This window comes from Sinocyclocheilus grahami, unplaced genomic scaffold, assembly GCF_001515645.1.
Source record: "Sinocyclocheilus grahami isolate Dianchi unplaced genomic scaffold, SAMN03320097.WGS_v1.1 scaffold226.1, whole genome shotgun sequence".
In the NCBI taxonomy this organism is placed as follows: Eukaryota; Metazoa; Chordata; class Actinopteri; order Cypriniformes; family Cyprinidae; genus Sinocyclocheilus; species Sinocyclocheilus grahami.
The window spans coordinates 112,412-136,090 of NW_015505405.1; the positions used below are offsets into that span (position 1 = coordinate 112,412).

The 23,679-nt window shown below is 35.7% G+C and overlaps 2 protein-coding genes across 5 annotated transcripts in view; both read left to right on the plus strand.

Annotated features, from left to right (window-relative positions):
* The first annotated feature begins 439 nt into the window (after positions 1–439).
* LOC107597036 (sodium- and chloride-dependent GABA transporter 2-like) lies at positions 440–11,685 on the plus strand. Its single transcript, XM_016287942.1, has 14 exons — positions 440–512; positions 847–1,072; positions 2,135–2,269; positions 2,391–2,531; positions 4,058–4,077; positions 4,151–4,285; positions 7,179–7,282; positions 7,388–7,512; positions 8,313–8,425; positions 8,542–8,673; positions 8,746–8,848; positions 9,357–9,457; positions 9,974–10,120; positions 11,469–11,685. The coding sequence occupies exons 2-14, from the start codon at positions 874–876 to the stop codon at positions 11,628–11,630; spliced, it is 1,617 nt and encodes a 538-aa protein (XP_016143428.1). The 5' UTR covers positions 440–512; positions 847–873; the 3' UTR covers positions 11,631–11,685.
* A 7,111-nt stretch (positions 11,686–18,796) lies between these two features.
* Positions 18,797–23,679, plus strand: part of LOC107597007 (sodium- and chloride-dependent GABA transporter 1-like) — an 18,512-nt gene continuing 13,629 nt past the window's right edge. For 2 of the 4 annotated variants that reach the window (XM_016287896.1, XM_016287893.1), the window contains exons 1-3: positions 18,797–18,937; positions 19,960–20,322; positions 21,845–21,976. In XM_016287896.1, coding sequence (XP_016143382.1) covers positions 20,085–20,322; positions 21,845–21,976 — 370 coding nt within the window. In that variant the 5' untranslated portion in view covers positions 18,797–18,937; positions 19,960–20,084. The remainder of the gene's footprint in view (positions 18,938–19,959; positions 20,323–21,844; positions 21,977–23,679) is intronic. The other 2 variants (XM_016287894.1, XM_016287895.1) reach the window with 2 other exon arrangements.

Genomic DNA, 23,679 nt, shown 5'->3' on the forward strand with positions numbered 1-23,679 from the left:
AGTAAACGTTTTGGCTGCGTATCAATTTTAAATGAAGGATTAGTGAACGGTAAAGTAGATATTAAAAATGAATCCGGGCCATGTCCGGCACGCTGTGTCTATCTATCTATCTATCTATCTATCTATCTATCTATCTATCTATCTATCTATCTTAGCGGGCTTATTACTGCATTTAAGATAAATTATGATGAATTAACTATTTTTTGTTTTTGTTTTGACCAATCCAATGAACACTGTAATTATATTGATTATATTTTTAAAATTACAATATTATTACTTTTATAATGGTTACAAACACGAACACCTCTAAGTTCTAAGATTGTAGCGCTCCATGCAGGTCCGGATTTACCTCTTTCTGTGATATAGGCAAAACAAATTCTTCTAATATTGTAGCGCTACATGACACCCCAAACGTCACGCCCTCTCCCACTTAACTCTCTGCTCACTCAAGAACACTGCACTCTGCACTGACGCTCTGCGCACGCATGTGAGAGAGCTGGCCACAAACTTGGGTAAGTCCAAGGACATTTTTGTCCAGATTTTAAATTATTATACATTTGTGAACTGTTTCTTGGTATATATCATTTCTCTTTGGGGTATGCAATTAATTTAATAATTTCATGTAAACATTCATTAACTGCTATTTCTTGACAAACAGTTTGTTTGGAGGAGATTTACACAAAAGTTATTTTACCGAATTTAAGTATATTTGATGCATTCATTTGACTGAAATTAAAACAAAAACACAGAATTCTTTGCAAGAACTTGTCCACAAATGCAGACTTATTGTTCTGCATTTTGATGGACTTTTAATAGGCTAACTTGTAATAAACTGAATGCTCACAGACAGGCACATATAGATAGATAAAGACCATGGAGGAGAGTAGAGATGGAGGCATTGCTGATGGGGAAGCTATGGAGACAGAGGGCCAGAAAGGGAGCGCTGAAAAAGGACCCGAGGCCAGGGAGAAATGGGCCAACAAGACTGAGTTTCTGCTGTCTATGGCTGGAGAGATCATCGGCCTGGGGAACGTGTGGCGCTTCCCTTACCTGTGCTACAAAAATGGAGGCGGTAAGTGAAAGTTTGTCATAGAGAGAGGGTTGGAAAGCAGGACTGCTGAAGAAGAAGTGTAACATTGAAAGAAAGAAAGAAAGAAAAAGAAAAAGAGGCAATACGCCTGGGACGTTTTAAAGCTCTGCACAGAGAGATGGATTTGACCTTTAAGATTCAGCACATCAGAATTGAAGCCCATGGTTTTTAACTTAATCAATAGACTACTATGTTCTTTTGCAATGCTCAGAGACAATTTTTGTTACACATCATGGCTCTCTTCCCCCAAGCACGTGCTCTTTTTTTTTTGAGTGCTTACTTTTACAATTGCTCATACTTAGGTTTAGGGGTTTATTCAAATCTCTTATTCAAAGTGTTTTTTTTATGTTTTAGCCACTATTTGCACTATTTTGCAGCTCTGCAAACTCAGAGCTTCTCACAGCTAATTAATATATATATATATAAAAACATGATAACATAATAAAAAAAACATGATTTTTGAAAATTAAAAAATCTGTTTTTGCAAAGAAACTCCTTGTGTGTGTATATGTATGTATATATATATATATACACACACACACAAGGAGTGTCTTTGCAAAAACAGATTTTTTAATTTTCAAAAATCATGTTTTTTTATTATGTTATCATGTTTTTATTGTGTTTTATTGTGTTAGTTAGCTGTATTTTTTAAAAGTTAGTTTTACTTAATCAAAACAACCCAACTGACTGAGATTAATTGGAATGCACAATGCAAAAACATGCTTTTTGAAAACTGTTAAAAACGGAGTTATCTGTGTTTGCAAATTAACTCTTCAAATATATATATATATATATATATTCTTATTAAAATAAGTAAGCACAAGTTATATTTCTTTAAAAATGAATCGTGTAAACCAAAATGGTGTTTGCTACCGTTTATCCTCAAGCTCCTTATTCAAATGTGATCAAAAGAAGCTACAGTATTACATTGCTTATTTAATGATATGTTATTGCTCTGTTCTTTTACAACCCTTAAAGATAATGTAAACAAGATTTTCACCCTAGATTATGACTAATAACTCATTTTTGTTATGGCCTCTCCAGGTGTTTTCTTCATCCCTTATTTCATCTTCCTCTTCTTTTGTGGAATCCCAGTATTCTTCCTTGAGACGGCATTAGGTCAATACACTAGTGAAGGGGGCATCACTGCTTGGAGAAAAATCTGCCCCATGTTTGAAGGTGACTTATGCTTTCATAAAAGTCCATGTATTGAATTGCTGGAATTAATTGTACTGTACTGTGCTTTGTGTATTATTTTGCACATGTAGCATCTCTCACACAGTGTGGTTTTTGTCCACAGGTGTAGGTGTTGCCTCCCAAGTTATAGTGATTTATCTGAATATATATTACATTGTGGTCCTGGCCTGGGCTCTGTTTTATCTATTCAACTCTTTTTGGAGTACTCTACCTTGGACTTCCTGTGACAATTATTGGAACACAGGTGTGGTTTAATGTATTATGTGATTCATATAAGCTCAAGACACTGAATACCTGTCAGGCAATTTCAGACTTGCCCAGTAGCACAAGCATTGCAGCTTTGAATGTTAATAATGTCAACAACTGCTATTGTACAAGCTTAGTTTTTTAACTTTTGGTTTGTAGCTCATCCTGCAACGTTTGTGCTACAGAAATTAATATTAGGCTACGTATATGTGATTTGTTGAGGGGAATTAGCATCTTTCTAAATGATCAGACTTTTTTTTCCCGGTTTTTGCACCAGCATAAAAATAAAATAGTTCATTGTGAGATAAAGTTCAAAGTAAAACATAAAATCAGATTGTGAGATACTGTATAATTAATGATTTCAAATTGCAATTCCGAGAAATAAAAGTTTGGTTGCTGCAGTTAGGAGATATGAAGTCACATTGAAAGATACTGAACATTTCAAAAAATAAAGTTGGAATTGTGAGATACAAGGTCACATTGTAAGATATGAAGTCACAATTACAAGAAATAAAGTTGTAATTGCAAGCAGTAAAGTCACAATTATGAAATAAAAATAGTCACAATCATGAGAAATAAAGTCTCAATCACATGAAATAAAGTTGTGATTGTGAGATATAAGTTGCAGTTACAAGAAATAAAGTCACAGTTTATGAGAAATGCAATTTACACTCACAATTACAGGAAATTAAATTGCAATGAGAATTAAAAGTGCTGTTGCAAAAAAAATACAAACATATAACAAAGTCACAATTACAAGAAATTAACTCACAATTCTGAGAAATAAAGTTGTAGCTGTGAAATATAAAGTTCCAATTGCAACAAGGAATAAAGTCGCAATTACAATAAAAAAATAAAGTCACAGTTAGAAATACATTTGCAGTAAGATACACTCAGAATTACGAGAACTAAAATTGAGAATGCAATGAAATAAATTAGCTAATGTGAAAAAAAAGTTGAAATTGTGACATATAAAGTTGCAAATACCAGAACCAAAGTTGCAATTATGATCAATAAAGTTATAATTGTGAGATATAAAGCTGAAATTACAAGGAATAACCACACAATTACAAGAAGTCACAGTTTCCTTTTCTTTTTTTTTTACTCTGGGGCAGAAACAGGCTTTCATATATATATAGTCTCTTTTTTTTCAGAAAATGTACAATGACAGTTAATTAGTTATTCTAAACAGTGGTGATTAATTTGCTAAAATACAGAATTAGTCATAACGGACTAATTAGAAATAGTCAGAATTAGTCAGATACATCTGTATCTAGCATTGGTATATTTGGGTTTCTGGCCCAAGGTTTATCCTAAAACTAGAAATCTAAGACTTGGAACAAGTAAATGGAATATGGAACATATTAAAAATAATAATGTTGAAAATAAAAATTCTATTTTGCCAAATGTGGCATTGTGGATGTTGCTAAGGTATTTTGAGTGGTTGCTTAGAATGTGGCTAAGCGGCTAATAGCTAATGCCCTAATGGCTAATTGTCTATGATTTTCTTCATGTGTCTGCTAGTCTATGGGAATCTCTTTTATGTATGTAACACTGGAATATTTTAGAAAAGTCAACTAACATGATATTTATGTGTTGTTTGTCATTGTTTTGCAGGTTGTGTACTTCACAGCTACGTTCCCCTACTTAATGCTGTTCATCCTTTTCATCAGAGGAGTGACTCTGCCAGGAGCTGCAACTGGAATTACTTATTATCTGTATCCTGATATCAGTAAACTCTCTAATCCTGATGTAAGTGCACACAATCCCTACTTCTCATTTTGCATGCTATCTGTCCTAAATAGTATCTGAAGTTAGAATTGATAATGTCCCGAATACAGTACGCTAAAATTACAATCCAGATGATCTACTTTTTGATCGCATTAATTAATTACAGTGCGACAAAGCGGTTGATTGTTTCACGATGCAATTTTATAGCATGGAAATATATGCCAAAACCTGCCTACTTGCCTGATCTAAAAAAAGCAGGTGGCTGGATGGCAGTGGGGGGGGGTTCAAAAATAAACTGGAAAAACTAAATTGGCAAGAATGAAAGATGCGGATCACATTTTGAATAAGATTACCAAGACAAACATTTTCAGTTTGGAATGACGTGCACATTTTGGAATGATGTCAAAATACACAATAAGACCAGAAATTTGCATTTAAAAGGAATCGGATTTCACGTTTATACTTGTGTTAGTACTGGAACGGTTGTAATTCCAAAATGCCATTTTGGAATAGTTGGATGGCAGTCTGGCATTCTTGTACAGTTAGATTTGTCATGTGTTTTTCATGTTATGTCTAATTCATGGAACAGTACATTGCTGTGATGACTCGTAAAACAGTAAATATTCTGTTTTATTCATGTGGCATGTGTGGAAAAGTCAAAATGTGTAAATCTGGGTCATGCGGGTGGTCTGGTTGGATCGTAATCCATAAAGGAGCACTCTGTTTCCAAGAAAATGACCTACTAATGGTCTTAAGAACTCATTGACTATGATGACTTTGTAATGATTCCAGACAGGGAGGTTTGTTTCCCTCAGCCTCAGGCATAGCGGCTATCACTGGGTCTGTATATAGAACTAGAGGGAAAAACAGATGCACATGAACACCAAAAAAACATGCAACTTTTGTTTTCTGAAAGAGTTTCTACAGAATTTCTTTGTTTTTTTTTGTAAGAGGAGTTTAACAATGCAAGTGACAAAACTATTTTCTTAGAGAGGGATTTTCGTTGCTTTCACCGCAAAACAAAATAAAGATTGTCAAAAAGCGAGGCGAAAAGGCGATGTATTGCATGGGAGGTGCTTTTGGTTTTTGGAGGGGAGCCACAAAAATAAGTTTGTTGGAATTATACAAGGCAGCTGCAAAAGTGAGGCAGGGAGGCAGAAGAGAAGAAATCTTGGAATTGTGTAACAATCACAGGGTTGTTATAGGGTGTCCTCCACCCCTCTACTATCACTGGTTTTGCCTGGTAGACTTCAGAAATGAAGAAGCAAAGCCCACACTCTGTGCTTGCTGTTTCTGAAACTAATATGAATTCATGTTTATACTATTTGATATTGTTGTAGCTTTTGGCATTAGAATTAATTTTAGGATAGATTTGAATTAATAGAATTGACTGGCCATCTGTCCAGGGTGTCGGCAGCCTGTGGCCTGAGACTCTGAAATAGGCTCCATCCCTGCGACCCTACAGAGTATAAGCGGTTTGGAGAATAGATGGATGGAATAGAATTGTCTTTATATAATTATATGAGCAATATCACACAAGTAACTAAAATCACCATCATGAACACACACCGTTTCTGAATACCAAGTACTATTATTATATAAAACATTATTTATAATAATATTTAATAAACAACAACAACCATCATAAAAGTTATTAGGCAATTCAGTCAAATGTACAAAGGCAGCACTCTGATATACAGCATTAAAGTTATATAAAATATAACGTGATGAGATTTTGCCCTCAGCCAAATCTATTTGCTCTGGAAAAAGATAAGAAAATGAGGCCAAATTAGATTTACCCAAAACAAATTATATGTCATGTTTAACCTCTATAGAGACATCAGAGCCAGTGGTAAATTCCAGAAGATCTGGCCGAGGTAAGGCTGCTCTCGGTGGGTTAATGAGTGTTGAACGGATGCTGACGCCATGGAGCTTTCTTAACATACCAATCTTTATTAACAAACCACATATTTTAAGTCTAAACAACTACATTCTTTTCTTAAAAAACAAAAATATAAAAAACTATTAAACCTACATTCTGTGACACAAAAAACAGTATTATTTATAAAATTATAGTGGATTTGGGCGTCTGCCATTGGCATCCGCTGTGAGAAGTACCACAAGCAGACTGATACAAATGGTAAAACGGTTGGAGTTATCTTTTGCTTTTCAAATTTTAATAGATCCAGCCTAAAATCTTCCTCCCTGCAACCAACTGTGACACATGTATGCTCTAGTCCAGTTTTTGTTTGACCCAGTACACACATTTTATATCAGTTTAGCATACTCACTCAAAAAGTTAAGTGAAGGGCTGCGTCCCCAGGCATTTATTTATTTAGTATTATTTATATTTTTTGGTAGAAGATCAGTGTACATCAGAATAATGGCCAGATTTAACTTTCTTCTAACTCCGAAATCACAGTTTCACCCCTTTTGGGGCCTCAATGAGAACACAATGAGCTTAAGAGAGGCATATAGATGTTGCCATCCAAACTGCATCTATTGGTGTCACTGTAGGACAGTATACAATTATAAAAATGTATAATATTTAGAAATATATTTTGTTTTATTTTTGTACTGTTGATTATTTTCTTTCTTACTTGCCTTGCCTTCTCTGAGACAATGTACTCACACAGGAAGTGTGTATAAATATGTAGGTGGATAGGGTATCATGTATATCGAGTCTAAGAAATGCGAATAAACACTAGCATTACGAAACTGAATTAGAGGATGTTAGCCCTCTAACCCTGCTTATAGTAACCAGATGTGCAGACTAGAGGCCCATTTGAGGAGTGCATTGCTCAAACTGGATGTCTACAGTGAATTAGTGAATCTCATAAAGAAATGTCCAGGTCAAATTCCACCCCAAAATTAAAATACATTTTATTTTGCATCTTTATCTCGTTTTCTGCAGGTATGGCGTGATGCAGGCACTCAGGTGTTTTTCTCCTACGCTGTGTGTCAAGGAGTCCTAACAGCGCTGGGCAGTTATAACAAATACAACAATGACTGCTACAAGTCAGTAGCCTCCTGCATTAACGTTCTGCACCCCACCCATTGATACATATCACAGTCGTCTGCATTTCATCATTTATTGTTATTTCTATATTCTGTGTTCCACAGGGACTGTATAGCACTCTGTATTCTGAACAGCTCCACCAGCATCTTTGCTGGATTTGTTGTCTTTTCTATTCTGGGGTTCATGGCCCATCAGTTAGGTTTACCCATGGAAGACATAGCATCATCAGGTAAATATTGTTATGATGAGACTATATATATGCTGTCTAGATATAATATAGTACACTGGATTATTTATGTGTATGCAGCCCCAAAGGGGACATGGTGATGGAACAAAATTTGAGATGGGAGGAAAAATTATATTTCAGTGCTTTTGGATTTGCTAACAAAAGTACTACATTCCCCCATGGAACTTTGTGTTCTTTCACAAAACATTTATGTTTTCTTACAAAACTATAGAGAATATTTGCGTTCTCTCACAAAACATTTGTATTCTCTTTTAAAAGTATTGTTTTCCCTCAACAAACTTTGCGTCTCCTCACAAAACAGGCATTTTCCCTCCTATTCAATTTTCTACACTTTAAGGGGCTCCATACATGGTTCTACATTTTTCATGGAAGAAAAAAAAAGTGGCCTTTTAATTAATGGGTTACAGATGCTTTTTCAGTCTCCTTAAGCAAACATTTAGAGTCCGGTGACTTTTATGCATCTACGCACATCAAGTACTGATTCTAGTGGAAAAGACATGCACAAATCTCAGATCTGAACCTCACTGAACACTTTCAGGGTAAATTGGCGATCCAACTGCAAGCATGGCCACACTTTTGACCATGTAGTGTATCATCGTCTCTTGCTATGTTGCTATCCACCACAAGAGAGCATCTCAGGCCAACACTTGTGGTCTATGTATGTCTGAATGTATTGAAACTGAATACTGTATTATATATTATGAATGCTATATTATGAAATATATATTTTAGGGTTATGCGACAATAATGAAAAACTTTTATTTTATTTTATTTCATTTCAGGCCCTGGACTAGCATTCATAGCATATCCTAGAGCCCTTTCTCTGTTACCTGGGCCCCAGTTCTGGTCTGTTCTTTTCTTTTTTATGGTACTTCTTCTGGGCCTTGACAGCCAGGTACGGTTGTTCAACATCACATAGCATATATAACATGATATTTTATGATATTTTTTCCACGAGTCTTATGTCCATTTTGATAAATGTGCGAGGGTTTACATCCATGTCTTTTGAAGTTTGTGTGTGTGGAGAGTTTAGCCACAGCTCTCACAGATCTATTTCCTGGAGTTCTAAGGAAGCGGCGAGAGCTTTTGGTGTTAAAAATCGCCGTCATCTGCTTCTTACTGGGTCTGCCATTCATCACAAAGGTATAGAAAAAAAAAAGAAAATAGATATTAGATATTAGATATTTTCTAAATTTACAGCATACTATATTTTAGGGAGGATTCCATCTGTTTACTGTGATGGACACCTATGGCCCGAGTGGAACTAACCTGCTCTTTATCGCCTGCTTTGAGACGATTGTTGTCGCATGGGTTTACGGTAAGAGACGCTACAATACACTGTAAAGTGTGCTGTTTTTAAAATTCTTATTGAATAGCTTGTTTCTCTATGACACTTTATTAAAGTAAAATGGGTTGTGAATGCAGTTTCACTGAGACTCTAAGGACATATTACCACTCAATGCAACCAACTGCAAAAAAAATAGTAATTTACAAGACAAAATATTATTTACAGTGTATATCAAAGAAAATTTAATACAATAACTTTTCTAAACTACAGCAAATAATTACTTGTTGTACTATATGTTTATTACAATGTAATTACATTATAATATGCATATCAATTATGGATGAGTATTGAACATATAAATATTCTTAAACAAGTTTAAGTTGAGTGAGTTAATCTTTTAGCCCTATACTTTGTTCATAAAACTTCCCCTGGAGTTTAAAGTTTGCTACTGTATAATAACTGCAATAAGACACACATTTTAAAAATGAGAGAAAGGTAAACAAGAAAAAAAAATGTCACGCAAATGGCTGGTTTGCAGGTGCAAACCGTTTCTATGACAACATTGAGGACATGATAGGATACGCACCATGCCCTGTGCTGAAGTACTGCTGGCTCTTCATTACCCCTCTCATCTGTGTTGTGAGTTCACGTTTTGTCTCTCTCTAGCTCTCTCTCACTCTTCTGTCACTGTTTATTGTTTCAAAATCTGCATTGCTTTCTCATTAGTTCATCAATGATTGTTTCATGTTTCGTTTGACATCCTGCTATGCATCCATTCCTTCAATACATTCATTAATCCGAGCAGTTTATCTGTCATGGTTTGGAGCTTTTTGGAGACTTCTGTCTCTTTTATTTGATAGAATTTGTAACACTCAAAAAGAACAAGTGGCAAACTGTAGCTACTTAAAATAGATATCCATTTAGAATTACTTTTTTTAGCAGACAGTTTTATCCATAAGCAGTATTCAAATGATGAATTCAATGATTCGATGATTATTTTGAGTGTTGCAGAGCTCAGGCTCTTCAAGGTCTTTACACCAACACGGTGCATGTACTGTAGTCAGGATGTTGTATATATTTTGTGTTTTTTGCATCAGATTGAGTAACCATTTTGAAAGTACAGGAATTTGTCTCCACCCCCCCCACCCCCCTTAGGCTACTCTGCTGTATAACCTGCTGGGTAGTAAATCTGTGTCTTCAGCTGATCCATTTGTGCCGGACTGGAGTTACAAGTTGGCACCTTTGCTCACAGTCATTCCTATGGTTTGCATCCCAATCTTCTTGTTCGTCTCTTTAGGAAGGGTGAGTAAAACCCATCAATCCATCCAACCCATCCGTTCATCATTTAGTCATGCATTCATTCATCTTATCTCAGTCAATTCCGTCTGTCACAGCATCTGTCCTCCATTCTTAAATACCGACACTGACTTTTTACCATTTAACACAGAATTGTGTGTGTAAATATTGTATAATAAAAGAAAACCCATGATTTAAATAGCAGGATTTAACAGTGATCACCTACTTTTTCAGCTGTCTTGGTTCTGGAAGTATTTTTCCCCATTCATTTCTCAATAGTGATTTCTAAAAGATTTCAGTAAAATATTGTCATGAACCAAGTCATGAACCAAACCAACCAGCATAATTATGATATTGCAAACACTGATTTGAAAAAAAAAGAAAGTATGTAACAATTAAAGTCAGTGTACATCTTAGAATGAACTTGAATGTGTAGTATATAATATTTACACACATTATATAGTAGTTATAGGGAGAACAACTCGTATAATTGTAATGTTTTGCCAGAATTTACATTTCCATGGTAACAGAGTCTTCTCTGATTGGTGGTTCTTTGTTAGGGATTGTGGGTAATGTAGTTCTTCACTGTGAATTGGGCTAATGAACAAGATTTTATAAAAATGCACTAAAATCATGTTGACTTCTACTGAAGCATATATTAAAGGGGTCATATGATGCTGCTAAAAAGAACATTATTTTGTGTATTTGGTGTAATGAAATGTGTTTATGCGGTTTAAAGTAAAAAAAAACACATTATTTTCCACATACTGTACATTATTGTTTCTCCTCTATGCCCCGCCTTTCTGAAACGCGTCGATTTTTCAAGCGTGAGACGGAAATGTTACGCCCCTCACCATATTGCATGTCCCGGAGCGACGAGACAAAAACATTAAAACCCATTACAAATGAGGCATTTGTTGCATCCAGTGGGGACATAATTACTGATTATAATGACTTATACTGTCTTTTTACGCATTGCGTTGCATCGCATCGCATCGCGCCGCGTAAACATAAAACCCTGTCTGCATTTGTGATCAGAGAAATGACAAACAACAAGTGCTACTCCACACTGCCCAAAACTCGCGTTAACACTCCAAAGAGAAAGGAAAAAATTTAATCGCATCATATGACCCCTTTAACAACCTCAGAGCCTATGGTAGGTTTATCTTGAAATATTTATATGTAATTGTTAAAAACCAGTTAATTGTTCAAAATACATAGTTATTCAAAATCAGTTCACTCCTGGAACCTTACTGCGATCTTTAACAGCACATAATTGTTCAAACACTCGTCATGTAATTTTTAGGAAATTTATTGTACAATTAATGTATCGGGCTTCTTTCCATCTCCTCAGGGTCGTAACATCATCACCCCCTCTAGTGACCTGAAGCAGCTCCGACCAAACAGTCCTCGCCTCACACTGTTTAATCGCGTAATCATTAAACCACAGAGATCTCGACACATTCGGGAAGATGGAGAAGAGAAAGCTAACAAAGAACACACCAGTGGAGTTTGATAAGGCAGAATGATGATTTTATTTTAGTTTATATATTATATACTTTATGTTAAATAATATCTTTGACTTGAATAAAATCAGTTAATCTAAATATAAAGTATATATTAGATTTCTTGACAACGCATTTCATTACAGTGTATGAGACTGCTCATATGAAATACACATCACTCAGGATGTCAGATGAACAAAACAAGGTTCAGCTGGAAATTTGACTGTGTTAATATGCAAAATTAAAGGGATAGTTCACCCAAAAATGTAAATTTGCTGTTAATTTACTCACCCTCAGGCCATCCAAGATGTAGGTGACTTTTTTGTTTTCAGTAGACTAGTAAAGAAGATTTTTAGCTGTAACCGTGGTCCTTGGTGATTCATAAAATGCAAATCAGTGGCTACCCATTTTTGAGAATAAAAAAGCATATCAAGGAACACAAAATTAATATCCGTGGCTCCTGACAAAACTGCAACAATTTCATTTTTTGGGGTGAACTATCCCTTTAAGAGTGTTTTTTATGAGTCTTCATTCTGTTCTCAGGAGAAATTAAACTGTTTGTAGGAGTTCAAACTGAGGGTTGGTGCAGCTGAGGAAAAAAATAGCAAATCTATTTTATATATGAAATTTATATGACAACTCTGATAACTCATAGAGTGGAAATATGATAGTTTGTCTCATTTACATTTGTCATCTCTCTCTCTCTCTCTCTCTCTCTCTCTCTGTATACAGATCTTTTTTTTAATTTCTCAAAAAGGGGTCATTATACTGGTGGCTGAAGCATTCTTCAGAACCACAGAACCACTCTTTATATTTTTAACTAGACTCCTCTGTACCAATTTTCTATCCCATTTTTGAGAAATTTTATCGCATTAAACATACTGTTCTTTCTTCCTTTCTTTCCAAATATATATTTTAAAACTTGGTTAAAATAGTCCATTATTTGTTGCTACATATGTGATATATTTACTCACCCTCAGGCCATCCAAGATGTAGGTGACTTTTTTGTTTTCAGTAGACTAGTAAAGAAGATTTTTAGCTGTAACCGTGGTCCTTGGTGATTCATAAAATGCAAATCAGTGGCTACCCATTTTTGAGAATAAAAAAGCATATCAAGGAACACAAAATTAATATCCGTGGCTCCTGACAAAACTGCAACAATTTCATTTTTTGGGGTGAACTATCCCTTTAAGAGTGTTTTTTATGAGTCTTCATTCTGTTCTCAGGAGAAATTAAACTGTTTGTAGGAGTTCAAACTGAGGGTTAGTGCAGCTGAGGAAAAAAATAGCAAATCTATTTTATATATGAAATTTATATGACAACTCTGATAACTCATAGAGTGGAAATATGATAGTTTGTCTCATTTACATTTGTCATCTCTCTCTCTCTCTCTCTCTCTCTCTCTCTCTCTCTCTCTCTCTCTCTCTTGGTATACAGATCTTTTTTAATAATTATAAAAATGTAACATTTAATGAAATAATTTTAAAATACAATCAATGAAAAAAAACGTTTTTTTTAATTAATTATTTTTAGCTGCATGTCATGTGACCACTAACCAACATTAGAGAACTGTGAGCATGCAAATGTGATACGTAATTAAAAAAAATAAAAAAAATTAAATCTCAAGAGATACTTCAAGTAATTTGTGCATTTTAATTTGTTTGAAAAACAAAAGCCTTCCAAAGACACAGTAATACATGGTTAAATAACCTACCAAGTGATTAGAATTAGTAATTAAAATAAAAAAATAACTAGTGGCAACAACTTTGCCTTTTTCTCACAGTGATTACAGGGGAATACTGTCAATTAATAAAGATTTATTTTTGCGTGGTTCCTTGCACAATACTATCTTCTGACATTATATCACTTTTACCATGATATGTAAACTAGTACATTTTAACATTTCCACCACATAATCAGCTCCATATGTAATGGTTTTCTGGCATAGTAAACTTGCTCAGTAGCTCACCTGATCCAGCACTGCACTTGCGATGTGGATAAATCGAGTAAGAGTAAAAGACTTAAAATGGCATGGTTGCTTCAGAAAATTCACTTTTTTTTCTATGTTTGCTTTTGTTAACTGACAGCAGGTTTAGTGTAAGTAGTACATTGGGACCCACTTTATATTAAGTGGCCTTAACAACTATGTACTTGCATTTAAATTAATAATTTGGTACAATGCACTCATTGTGTACATACATGTTTTTACATTGTACTTATATTTTGTTATATATAACTTATACATTGTACCTATTTATAATTAAACAGGTGACCCATCCCTTACACCTTAACCCACCCTTAAACCTACCCATACCAACAAACCTGTCCCTAACCTTACCCATATCTCACCTCAATAGCAGCTAAAGTGTTTTGCAATACAATGTGAACACAATAAGTACATTGTACTAAATTTTTGATGTAAGTGCATCGTAGTTAAGGCCACTTAATATAAAGCGGGGCCGTACATTGTTTTCAAAAGCGATAGAGCATTACATTTTTAGTGCTACTTATCAGACATTTTATTTCTAAACTGCAATGATATGTACAAAACCAACATAATACAATTTTGCTAGATTAATGTTTATCTATTTTGGATAAAGCTGTTCACAATTGGAGCAACATTCTTTAAACACTTCACTTTGAAAGCATCATGAAACCTTCTAGAAGAAACTTGATATAATTTCGCAGAAATGTTGCATATGCACATTTTCAAGTCAGTAAGGAAGTCATTTTAAATGAAATATGAACTTACTTTAAAATATATTCTCTGAAAACAATTCTAAATCTCTCGTACAGCTTTACTGCTCAGGTAAATTCATCTTTTTTTTTAATAGACATTTTTACAACAATATCCAACAAGAACATTGAACAAAATATTTGTCTGCAATATGATTAATATATATACAAGTATACATGAGTTTTGAGGAAAAATGGCTTCACAAACCTTTTAGACCAAGTAAGTACTTGAGCCAAGAGGTCAAGCGGTGACATTTGGATGCTCTATTAGTTACAATTGTCTCCGTTCTACAAATCCACAGATCAGAATTCATTTTGCTCTTTGTTCTCATTGAAGTGAACAAAACACAACGTGTTTAAAATGTGACTTCATTGTAAATATCACACTTATAGCAAATAAAGAAGCAAAAGGAACATTCACAATGGCTGTTCATGCATGACAAGACATAAGCAAACTTAATAGGTAGTACATGTAAAGGAGTGTGTTAACTTTGTAATCTCACTGTGTCGCCACCATGAGCCACGCAGGTTCATTGTGGGGTGTAATTAGCTTCTATTGATTTGAGGGCACATACAACGAGTGATGAAAACCAACTCTGACAACTCCAATTCTGTGCCTGTCGCTTAACGATTGCAGGCAATGACAAACCTAATGTGAATAACCTCTGATTTACTGTTGACATTGTGGCTGCATTAAAACAGCGTTCGAGTCTTTTCATTCCCAAGACAAGTGCGAAATAACTTTGCACTTCATCCAAAACATCCACTGCTACTTGCATTTGCTTTGTCAAGTTGTCTACTGGCAATGCAGTTTCCCAAGCCATGCTTCTCTTGGCACACAGTGTTGATAGAGATAAAGAAGCTACTAAAATACGCCCTTGAAGTAACTCAGCGTCTTGGCTAGCTCCATGTATATGCATATTCAGTTAGAAATACATTGATCTAACACTCTTAATAGCTTTCCCCGTCTTCACACAATTCATCATGCTCACTCTAAACAGCAGCAGCCTCTTTAACCTGTAAAGATTTTATGTTCATATGTTGTCAGTTTGATGTAAAATTATAGTGGTTGGCAAGAGCAAACATTCAAGTGCTTCAAGGCAATTAAAAGTTGGCAATGTGTGGTATAACATGATAATACTCAAAAAGAGAGAATTTTTTATAACAAATATATACATTTATATTTACTAATAGAAAAAAATACTGTTAAAATCTCACCAGAAGATTTTAATTTGACTCATACAGCTCTTTTACGGTCCAAAACACACGTTACCTTCTCATTTTAATGGTTCATTTAGTAAAAAGCAGTTGTACGATCCATTGACTAAATGTTTTTACTGTCATGGCCTAAAAACTGAACATATTTGAACGTATGAGCATTTAATAGAGGGTTGTGCTTCGCACAAAATAGAAACAAAACATAGTTTAAGTGGATGGTGTCCATGGCAGTGTTCTTGGTCAGTTTCCCAATTATTACTCATAGCAGAGGTGCTTTTGTGAAATGAACTGCTTTTATAAGAGCTGTTCAATTCTGTCAACAGGATACATGGAATTCCGAGGTTACTCACTCTTGCTTTGGCAAAGTCACAAGTATTTATTTTTTTTGTGCACTGCGAAATTTATTTGGCAAAGGTGTTTCCATTCTAGTTTATGCACATTTCTTCTTATCAGATAAAGAAAAAAATAATAATAGCCACCACAACTGAGCACATATCCCAGAATTTGCAATGGATTATTTTTAGATATCTGTAGGAAGTAAGAATAAGATTATTATAACATTTTCACCCTTTTTTTGCAATGAGGAAAATTACTCATCAGACTTTTATCACTCTTCAAAATTGTGTCATTCACTAAAGAAGGATATATCCAGCTGACCATACAGTACCTCAGTGTAGCAATGTTCCCACTAAAGGCCAATTCACACCGCACAGACAAACGCCAACAAACAAGTTGGCTCAAGTTGGCTGTTAAATTTAGAATTTTATTAAAAATAACTGTCATGTTCACATTGCCCCAACAAACTTCGAGTCAGAGAGAGTCAAGTAACACCGTGTCTACACCGGACGTGACAATTGTCGCATCACGCCACGTCCAGTGTAGACAGTGTCACTTAATATAATCAATAGAACCTCTATTGTATTTTGTCGCGTCACACCGCGCCACTCGCGTCCAGTGTAGATGGTGTAACACTGATTGGGGACGAAACTGATGATCCTGTAACCACAATCAAAATTTGACTTTTATTAATGTCTTTACGTGTCATTCTTCACCTGAAAAGACGGCGAATAAAACGAAAGAGACCGTGGGTGAAGCATGCTTTAAGTGAAATATGCATGGCATTGTCATGGCAATGGTTCGTGGTCACGTCAGATTACGTCCGAGTTTGTTGGAAAACCATTTCACACTGCTCAGACATTCCACGACCCAACAAATGCCGATTAAGCATGTTCAGTCGGATGAAAATAAACTCCAACCAACACCAACAGACACCAACAGGGGTAACACACTGATCCAACAGACTAGTTTGTTGGCGTTTGTCTGTGCAGTGCAAATTTGCCTTAAGAGGTGCTTTGTAAGGTTCGGACATGATATATTGCCTAGCAATTCTGGTCTTATCAGACAACAGAATCCTCAAGAATCCAACAGAAAAGCTTGTTAGGTGTCTAACATGGCTTCAGGCAAACATTCCACAACTGGGATGTGAAATGTTTCTTCTTTCCACCCAGCCAGATTTAAGAGGTGGGCATGCTGTTGTTATCTCATACATTCTCATATCATAAAACTTGACAGAAAGAAAACTCTAAGTCAGTCGTTATAGGGTGTAATGCCCTCTCTTATTAGAAATGGACTGACAGCAGATTTGTCCCAGATTTCCCCACATTTTAGATTTTAAACTTCGGCCCATAGCTCATCCCATCCCGTTTGTGTCACTGTGTCTGTGGGATTTTTCTGCCCATCACCCAACATCACTGCATGACCTCACTGACGCTCTTGTGTCTGATTTGGATCAAATCCCTGCAGCCATGTTCCAATATTTAGTGGAAAGTCTTCCTGGAAGAGTGGAAGGTGGAAGCTGTTGTGGCAGCAAATGGAGGACAAAAAAAAAATTTAATGTGCGACAAATACTGTAAATGGTGTGGCATTCAGGTATCCACATACTTTTGGCCATGACCTTTGTCATTCCTGCATGGTATCACATTGTTATTTTCTGCAGTAGATGCTCACAAGGATGTAGAGAAAAACTAGTAGCATTTTATTTTACAGTCCTATTTACACATATGCGTACTATATACAGTACGTGTTATAGTAATTACAATAACTGGGTAATACCTAAGTAGTAACCCTGAACCTACCCTTAAACCTAACCATAACCCATGTTACCTTACATTATCCAGCACTTTCTTAGGTAAGTACACTCTAAGTAGAAGTAAGTGCACGCACTGTAAAATAAAGTGCATCTGGAAAACCTCAGGGTTTGCCAAAGTGCAACTTATCATCATGCAGCCAAGAAAGCACACTTTGACATGGGCATCTGTTGACCAATGAAAATTTCAGACATAATGGCCAGTTGTCCTTTCAGATATCCAATTTCTCCTTAATTTCAAACTGACCTGGCACTTTCCAGACCTTAAGATGCATCGTATGCATTCACAAAAATGCCCTTTCAGAGCCTTCCCTATAGAGCATACCATTTGGGGGAGATGTGTTGCTACACCTTGCTTGATCTTCCCTTAAAATTAAAGAGTTCCTTATCTATATAATACTGTGATATTGATGTGCTGTAGGTGCAGCTTATTACTCAGTGTATTGCAATGTAATTACTATGTTATTACTACAACAGTTCATAACATCTTGGCAACAGAGCAAATGTATCATCATAATTTTTGTGAAACATACGTGATCAGTTTGATCATTAATGCATTAAACATTTATTCATTTCAAATCTATTGTATTCACCTTAATATATTTTACAAAACAATTATAAATGTATCAGTCATAAATTATGGGACTTAACTGATAAAGTCATGCCTTTGGGGTCATTTTTGGGAGACTTCATGCCGTCTGTATTTTAGGCACCATGCCTGCTTCATTTTTAAATCCTAACAAGCTCTTTCAATGCTAGAACGGAGCACTCTTCTAAGGGGATATCCCATGGCAACCAAACTGGCAAAAGAATCGTTGCACACAAATTCACACACTGACACACAACTAATACACACACGCACAAAATACCAGAACACGGCAATCGACTCTTGTTTGGTAGCCTCGGGGTCTCAGTGTGGTAAAGCGGTAATCCTATCAAACAACAGGTCGAAGCTTATTATCTGCTGCTCAATACCAGACACAGGAATATCAGGGCATAGTGGGCCCCTCCAGATAGAACAAGAGAGAAAAAGGGAAACTTTTTGCCCTAGTTGGGACATCGGGTCAGATTCTTTTGGTGCTGTTGTGAATGAAGGCACTGGGTAGTTGGCACAGTTCAACAGTTAAGATCTGTTAAGTCACTTGTGGATACGTTTGAGTTCACCTCTAGCTGGTGACATCTCGACTCACCTGACTACAGAATAAAAACATCTCAGAAGTAAGTTTTTTCTAAATGTCTGGTAGTTACCATAAAAAATGAATGAGTTGGGAACTCGACTGTCTATGAATTCAAACCTTATGCAATAAGCCTGTATTCAATTTCCTCTTAAGCTCGTAGCCATTTAAAAGCATTTAAAGGATGCAAGGGAAATGCTTGCGATTTTTCAAATACTCTGAGAGCCTGAAGCAAACTTGACTCACATTGAATTGCTTACTTTGAATTGCTGTGGTTTAATGGTACTGTTTCTAAATGTATAATGGCTGTTCGTTAAACGAAAACAATGAGGCATCTGAAAGTGGTTTTGTTATGCATTAGCATGCAGGTTGGAGACTTTCAAAGCAGTTAGTCACAAATAAAGTTGATGAATTCATCACATTAGTAGGACATGGATAAGAATTAGTGTCTCCATTAAGTCAGTCTGATAATCGGCACGTCTGTCAGGAAAGTTAATGATTCTCATGAACTGCACTGTGTCTGTAGAAAGCAGGTGGTTTAATTGGCTTTAAAGAGAAATTACATGGGCGAGTAGAGCAAGGGCACTTTACACAGATGCTATAGGTAAAATACAAAAACAATAGGTAGTTTTGGTAACACTTTAGTTTAGTGACCAGTTCTTACTATTAAGTAGTAGCATGCACTGAGTCAAAAGTCATAGTTAATAGTTAGTTTAGTAGTGAGAATTGATTCCCAAACTAAAATGTGACTGCAGTTTTTAGTATATGTATTACAAAGCATAGGTTGCCAGAAAACTATTAATCAATTACAATTAGGCTATCTCATATTCTTACACATTAACTGTAATTGTGTGATAGCTATTATGTAATAGTTGTTGTATAGCTATGTTATAACACCTTATTTCATTAGAAAAATTATACTATTTCTGTACCATATCATACAATACTAGAATATTACTACATAGTTCTGACCAACTGTGTTTCTGCAGAAAAATAATATTTAGCCTGGATTGATTTCACAGTAAAATTCTGAATGCAGTATGTATTTATTTTTATTTTTTAAAGCCCATCTGAAGTATTGTGTTCACTCAAACCTTTCAAATCAGTATCCCTGCACTCGACAGCTGGACAATACAGTACTGGACTGTGGTGGATTATTATCTGACTGTGGATTGACGGCTGTTCCTGTGATGGGGAAGACTGGCCAGAGCACGGTGGACCTCAACTCACCCTCAGACGTGAGGCAGGCGGTCCCGTTTGAGGACTTGGATCACAACAGTGTTCCTGTAGAAGAGGAGAAGGAGAATAAAGTACCAGATCGAGGATCTTGGAAGGGAAAATTTGACTTTCTACTGTCCTGCGTTGGATACGCCATTGGGCTGGGAAATGTGTGGAGATTCCCTTATCTGTGTGGAAAGAATGGTGGAGGTGAGAGAAGACAGACAAAGCCATTACTGTTAGGCTGCTGAGAAGATGCCTGGTTGGATCAATATGCTTTCCATGTTTTTGTCATGAAGGACATTTTCCTGACAACATTTCTGCAATCAATCAATCAATCAATCAACCAGCCAACCAACCAATCAATCAATCAATCAATCAATCAATCAATCAGGTTTTTTAAGTAGGTTTAGGGCTGTAGTTGGGGTTTAAACACCATTCTTGTCTGCCTTTGATTTTAGGTATAGTTAATCGTTAGTTTAGGCGTTGGACAAATTAGGACGAATATTGTTCCAGATCCAAGAAAAATATGTTGATAGAGGAACATGTCCTTCTTGGTAAAAAATGCTGATGCCATGATCCAGAAACAGTTTGAGTGCAAATACCAGGAACTAAATGGACATGTGGAACTTACACTGTAGGCTTCTCTGCTGAAAGACCAGAGGTGCATTTTCCGTTTTGTCATGAAGGACATTTTCCTGACAACATTTCTGCAATCAATCAATCAATCAATCAACCAGCCAACCAACCAATCAATCAATCAATCAATCAATCAATCAATCAATCAATCAGGTTTTTTAAGTAGGTTTAGGGCTGTAGTTGGGGTTTAAACACCATTCGTGTCTGCCTTTGATTTTAGGTATAGTTAATCGTTAGTTTAGGCGTTGGACAAATTAGGACGAATATTGTTCCAGATCCAAGAAAAATATGTTGATAGAGGAACATGTCCTTCTTGGTAAAAAATGCTGATGCCATGATCCAGAAACAGTTTGAGTGCAAATACCAGGAACTAAATGGACATGTGGAACTTACACTGTAGGCTTCTCTGCTGAAAGACCAGAGGTGCATTTTCCAAAAGTAGTGTTGACCAACTATGGTTCTCTCATACTTCTGAACAAGTTCTGTCATTTGCAAAATAGCTCAATGATTCAGTGTTTTCCAAAATCAAGGTTCCATGGACTATTGCTCATTCGCATTAGTGCCCCCCTGAGTATGATATAAGAGGGAATCTGCCATTGAATCAAACATATAAAAATGAAACAAACAATGGAGAACAAGATCTGTAATTGTAGTAGTTGTAGTCATATTTGTTATTTACAGCAATAATCTGACATTAATTGAGTCTCAATCTGATTAATTAGCTGAATTGTCAGTGACTCTTATAAAACATCTTATTTTTTCTTTTCAGTTTAAACTTTAGAAATATCCAAAATTAATGCAAGATTAATGATTAAAGGAAAACATGTTGAAGATTAGCAGACAGACTCTCGATTCATTAAGTGATAAGCTGATTCCTCTCAAAAGCAATCTGCTTAAAGTCAGACTTCCATGGGAAAAAAAACATTGTCTCCCCCCCCCCCCCCCAGTGTACCACAGCATGGCACACTTTTTTTTAACCTGGGAGACTCCTATTAAAGTGGCTCTGATGAGACTGTTCACATGTTTGATTCAAACTGCATAGAAGTCTGAAATCTAAAAACCTTAAGTACATTTTGTATTACATTGTTTTTAGGAGCTTTTCTCATCCCATACTTCACTACTCTGGTCTTTGCTGGTATCCCACTGTTTCTGCTGGAGACGGCATTAGGACAGTACACGTCAGTGGGGGGGCTGGGAGTATGGAAATTAATACCCATGATGAAAGGTAAGACATATTCACATACACACTAGCTATTTGGGGACTTCTTAATGAGTACTACTGCCTCGCTGTAAGTTTTGCAACAGCATGAAATGGAATTATAGTCAGTTTGTTTGTTTGAGCAGACTGTGTTATATATAATATTAATAACAGCAAAAAATAACAGCATTGGTTGAAGTTTGTTCAGATAGGGGTTTGTGTTTGAAACTTTTGTAATCATTATTTTTGCAGTTCTGCTTGGTGACTAACAGCACAGAAATGACACACTTCATCTTTAAACACAACTAAATGTAAATCAGTCATGACCACTCTCATACAGATTAGCATTTTAACAGATATGACAATGGTAATGCATTTGGTCTTTGTAGTCTAGATCACAGACAGACTTGCTACTGCCAGTGATACACATACATGCATGACTAGGCATACATAAATCCCATAGCATATCTAGCCCTCTATGGGATATCGTCATTTATAAATGACGCTAGGAAAATTGCATTTAAAATACAATATTAATGTTCAACCAACAAAATATAATTTTAGTGATGTCAAATGACATCCCCTTCAACCAGTAAAAATTTACATTTATTAGCCATGTGCTTCACATTTTTGGTAACTGAGTAGTAATAGAGACATTAGCACATGTTAGGTCACATACTCTCAAGGCTCCATAGTGAGCTCATTTTAGACAAGAAAATACATATAAATTCAAGTTATAAAAAATATAACTGTACATCCAAACGTGTTTTCTAAAAGTTTTTTTTGTCATTTTTAATGCACTTTTATAAAAACTCAGACACCAACAAATCTAAGCATCATGCATAACTGACAAAGTTGTATTATGCGATGCATATTTAGTGTAGCTGGCACTATTGACCAGCATTGGCATGCAGCATAATAGCCTTTATGCATGTGTTTTAGGTTCATTTTTGTAAGATTTTTGGAAGATGGAGAGACAACTCTGTACTTATTTCAGAAAGTATTGATGATAGTGATATGAGTGCATCAGAAAATCAAGTTGTAGTAATAAAAGAAGTTGTTGAGGACCAAGGAGGATAGAAGCAATGAGGGTGAAGGCAGTGATAAAGAATAGGTTGTTGTAGAAGTCAGGCATTTGGGTACATTATTGTATGTCAGCTTGAAAGATGTGATCCATACAACAACCAGAGGTCAGGAAAGATGCCAGTGTCTATTGGCATTACTATACTGACAGGCAGCGATGCTCCTTTCATGACTGCACAAGTAAACATCTACTTATGTGTGGGGTACACTGAAAAAGAGAGACTTTCACTTGTGCTACAATAATTGATTTGAAATTCCAAGATGAAACACAATGTTAAAGTTGTTTTAATGCTTTTGAAACACTAAGACATGGTTTTTAGGCAGTGAAATTGCATCCGAATTTGTGTCAAGTTTTAGACATTTCCACGCGCGAGTTCCAAATCAAATAAAGCAGCACAAGAAAAAAAATGTGAATGTTCATAAAGATTTTTTTATGTTTTTTGAAACAGTAAGGCCTTTTCACTTCTTTCCAGATAGTGAAAAAGCATTTGATTGTGTGTGAAGTTTCAGACAATTTGCCAAAAATAATTTACCCCAATGGGACAACGTCAGTTATAAATGACGGATCCCTAAAAGGTCAAAGGTCAGATGAAGAAAACAAATTTTGGAAAATGATTTTACTCCTAAATATATGTAAAATATAAAGT

Coding starts and splice junctions, on each gene's coding strand:
- LOC107597036 (XM_016287942.1), top strand. CDS start 874: ATGGAGGAGAGTAGAGATGGAGGCATTGCTGATGGGGAAGCTATGGAG. Junction 2,270..2,390: donor AATCTGCCCCATGTTTGAAG/GTGACTTATGCT, acceptor TTTTGTCCACAG/GTGTAGGTGTTGCCTCCCAA. Junction 8,849..9,356: donor TGTTGTCGCATGGGTTTACG/GTAAGAGACGCT, acceptor GCTGGTTTGCAG/GTGCAAACCGTTTCTATGAC.